Source organism: Helobdella robusta, assembly GCF_000326865.2.
Source record: "Helobdella robusta unplaced genomic scaffold HELROscaffold_1, whole genome shotgun sequence".
In the NCBI taxonomy this organism is placed as follows: domain Eukaryota; kingdom Metazoa; phylum Annelida; class Clitellata; order Rhynchobdellida; family Glossiphoniidae; genus Helobdella; species Helobdella robusta.
The window spans coordinates 9461854-9466151 of NW_008703570.1; the positions used below are offsets into that span (position 1 = coordinate 9461854).

The 4298-nt window shown below is 29.2% G+C and overlaps 1 protein-coding gene across 1 annotated transcript; it reads right to left on the reverse strand.

Moving 5' to 3' along the window:
- Positions 1-1663: 1663 nt before the first annotated feature.
- On the reverse strand, positions 1664-3791 carry HELRODRAFT_159370 (hypothetical protein; the record flags this gene model as incomplete). The annotated part of the gene is made up of 2 exons (XM_009011257.1): positions 1664-2715; positions 2789-3791. 2 exons carry the CDS (start codon positions 3789-3791, stop codon positions 1664-1666), a joined length of 2055 nt encoding a protein of 684 aa, XP_009009505.1.
- Positions 3792-4298: the final 507 nt, after the last annotated feature.

Sequence of the window (4298 nt, forward strand, 5' to 3'; positions counted from 1 at the left end):
ATGTCGAGTGAACTTTGACTGCACAGCATTTCCGAATTCGAAGAAGTCATTAAAAGATGTTGGTAATTGATAATGTAGGAACTTGAACACAAAGATAGAAACATGATAATTATACAAATTTTTTATGTTTAAAATTTTCAGTTCAGGATAATAACAGCTGACATGACTATATGGATGTAGATTTAATAGAATTTTGACATCTGCTAATTTGCTTCAAGTGAACTTCAGGGCTGTTTCCCCAGATGATGTTGCAGTATATTAGATGTGGATAGATTAATGAATAATACAAATCTATAATTATTGGTTTATTCAATCTTACTTTAATTTTATTAATTACACCTATGGTTTTATTAATTTTTTTCGATAACGAGTCTATATGCATATCCCACGAGAGGTTGTCCTTGATTATCACTCCGAGAAATTTTGTGCTGGATGTACGCGGGATGCTATGGTTATTCATTTTTATATCTAAATTAGGTAATGTGTTAGTCAATATTTTTGGACCGAATAGAATGCAGTTGCATTTAGAAAAATTTACAAAGAGTTTATTATTGATGAACCAATTTGAAACATCATCTAAACTTTTGTTAATTATCTCTACATCGTTTGATGGATTGCTAGTTGGGAAGAAAATGTTAGTGTCATCTGCTTACAGAAGATGATGAGCGTCAGTAGCCAGATGAAAATCATTCATAAAAATTATAAATAGAAGTGGGCCTAAGATTGATCCTTGCGGGACTCCTGAAGTTATATTTAATTTATTTGAAGATTTATTTTTTATCGACACATACTGATTTCTGTTTTGCAGATAGCTTATGAACCATGTATGTGCTATTCCTCTTATCCCATAGGAGTATAATTTCTTTATTAATATCTCATGATTAATAACATCAAATGCCTTGGACAAGTCTATGAAAACACCTATGGCTAGGATTTTTTTATTCAGATTATTTAATATATTTTGTACTAAATGTAGTACTGCTAGTTCAGTTGAATGTTGTGCTCTATATCCATATTGATTTTTATTTAATAAATTATTAATATTCAAGAATGAAGTTATGAATATAATTTTTTCCAGTACTTTAGAAATAGGTGAGAGAAGGGATATTGGTCTGTAATTGTTCATTTCCATCTTGGATTCTTTTTTATGAATAGGTATTATCTTGGATGTTTTGAAGCATTTTGGGAATATTCCTTGACTGATGGACAAATTGAATATATGTGTTATTGGATGTACAACTTCTGAGATGATTTGTTTTGAGAGATAATTACATAATGAGTCATCAGAGGTGCTTTTTTATTGCTAAGATTCTTGACGACTGTTAATACCTCAAGTTCATCAGTGGAGTTTATGTATATGGATTTACAAATGTAGTGGTTTATTTTTGAAGATTCATTAACTGTTTGATTTTCAAGCAAATTTTCAGTAATTTTAATAAAATATTCATTGAAACAGTTACACATTTCTTCTGCATTATCGATTATGTTATTGTTGACTTTAATTTTATTGATATCATTCAACTGTTGATTTTTATTCATTATACCATTTATTATCTCCCACTTTTTCTTTGAACAGCTTTTTGCATCATTAAATCTTTGACTGAAGTAATTTTTTTCTTCCTTTCGTTTAAATGACGTAGAATAATTTCTGAATCGCTTATATTTATTTACATTCTCTGTAGTAGGTGTTGAAATTGTTTTTTTTATAGAGTTTATTCTGTTTCTTTGATAATTTAATTATTTCATCACTTACCCATGGCTTTTTATTTTTCCGTTTCAGCGGTTGCAATGGGGCGTAAATATCAAGAATTTTATTTAATTGATTATAAAAATTCATGCAACAGGTGTCAATGTTACTCTCATCCGTTATTGAATCCCATTTTTCAGAAGATAGAGCTTCCTTAATTAGGGAAATGTTTCTCTTATTTATGTTCCTTTTCAAAGTCAGAGTATCTGTAGTGACAAATCCTGTATTTTCTACAACTGTATAAATTGGATAATGATATGAAAAGTCTGATCTTATTATTCCATTATAACATTGTTGATTTAACTTAAAAAATATATTATCTATTAGTGAAATTGAGTTATTAGTTATCCTAGTTGGTAAATCAATCAAAGGTAAGAAGTAATGCGACAAAAGTATATTTTGAAAATCTTTGGAGGTTTTATCCATTAGATTAATGTTAAAATCTCCGACAATGAAAATTTTATCAAGTGGATTTAGACTATTTAGTATCGATTCAATTTTTTCTAAAAAAGACTCATATTTATAACTAGGTGGTCGATAGATGGCAATTATCATGTTATGTAGTGAGGCTTGATGCAATTCAAATTCCACGCAAAGTATGTCAACGTTGTCATCATCGAATATGCTGCTTTCATTTACAACATATTTTGCGTCATCTTTTATAAACATTCCAACACCGCCTCCACGTCTATTTCTTCTATTCTTGTATACGAAATTGTAATTATTTAATTTAATTATATCAGCAGTTTCATCGTTTAACCAACTCTCAGATATTACAATAATTTTGAAAATAAAATCAAATTGTTTCAACAAGATCTCCAGATTCAATAATTTGTGAAACAGACTACGAGCATTTAAACATAATATTGAGATAAAATCACTGCCGATATGCTTTTGTAATTCTAACATATTTTTAGAAAATTCCTCAACAGTGTAATAATTTGAGTCGTTGTTACTGAGGTGTTTATCTGATATATTATTATTGATTTGTGTGTTATTCATCATGTTTTTGTTTATTTATTAAAGTTACTTCATTTTTACCATCAATGTTAATTTCATTTTTATTCTTTTTGTCAATATTATTATTTGGTTTGAAGACCCACTCACGAATGATTGTGTCCTCATCCCAGAGAGCAGAATCTGTGAAAGTGCTATCTGAATTATTGATGTCAATACATATTCTGAAGCCTTTTCCCAGATGAGACTTTGCTTCAAAACAACTGATTACTTTAAATTTATTTGTTTTCAAGTATTCTGTCAAAGTTTCATTATTGACTGTGTCAGCAAGATTACTTACAAAGTAAACTTTTTTTTTAACAATTGCCCCAGCTGATTTGGGACACATGCCAGTGCTGTTGGTTCCTCTAATGTTTTTAATTTGACGTTTCTTTTTCGAGATAATTGAAAAAAGATTTTCTTGTTGAATTGCTGATGGAGACTGATGCTGCTGATGAGTAAGAGGTCCTAATGATGAGGAGGGATGTTGCTGATGTTGTTGTGCAGTTGGGGGTATTTGTATCCGAACAGCTGGATTTCTTGGGAGAGAACGAGGACTTTGAATCTCATTCAATGTAGGATTGTCATTTTTTGCTGTCACCGCCGAGTAAAGCATATTCTGTTTATTTATTCCTAAGCTGACTGTATTTAACTGTTCTTTTATTTCATGTAGCTGTTGTTGGATTTTTTCATCTTTGCTGTTTTCGTCATTCTGTTTTAAACCTGAAGCAAAGCATGGGACTTTTTTTAAGTTTACTGCGGCATAAATAGGTAATTTATATTCTAATTTATTCAAATAGACTAAATCGATAACTTGAAATATTTCCTGTATTTCGGCGTCCTTTGTATTACCATGAGGAACAAGTTTCAATTTTTCACTTTCCAGCAGGCTTTCAACATGACTAATTAATGATTTTTTTGAATTAACTAATTCTTTGACTGAGTAGAGTTGTTTTATGTTTTCCAACACTTTCAAATTTTCAGCTTCTACTCTGAAATTAAACAGAAAGCACAATAAATCATCAGCATGTATAGTCCGTGCAACCATTTTTCAAAATTCTCCGGTCCGATTTTCCGTAAAAGCAACAAAATTTACAAAGTTAATTAACAGAAATTAATTTAAAAATTAGATATTTTCCTGTTTTAACCAAAAATTAATACTACTAAACTTAAATTTAAAAATATTTTTCAAAATTAGTTAAATTAAAACGAGAGAGAAAACGTGCGTTAAGCTGAGACAATCAAAATTACATTAATTACATTAGGTAATGATTTCTTTTTAAAAATTTATTTGATTTTGAAATGTTGGTTTTGTATCTTCACCTCCCGTCCTTGTCGTCAAAGTTGGAAATAAAAATTGTTTATTTATCATCTTCTATATTGTCACTCACGATTTTATTATTATTTTACATATGTTTTTACATGTTGTAAAACTATTTTACAATAGTAACTGCTACAAAAAAATTTATCTCATCACGAAAAATAAAAAATTGCTTTCCCAACAAAGAAATTTTTTGGTATTTCATTTTCTATTGAATGCTGCAAGCTAGAGAGT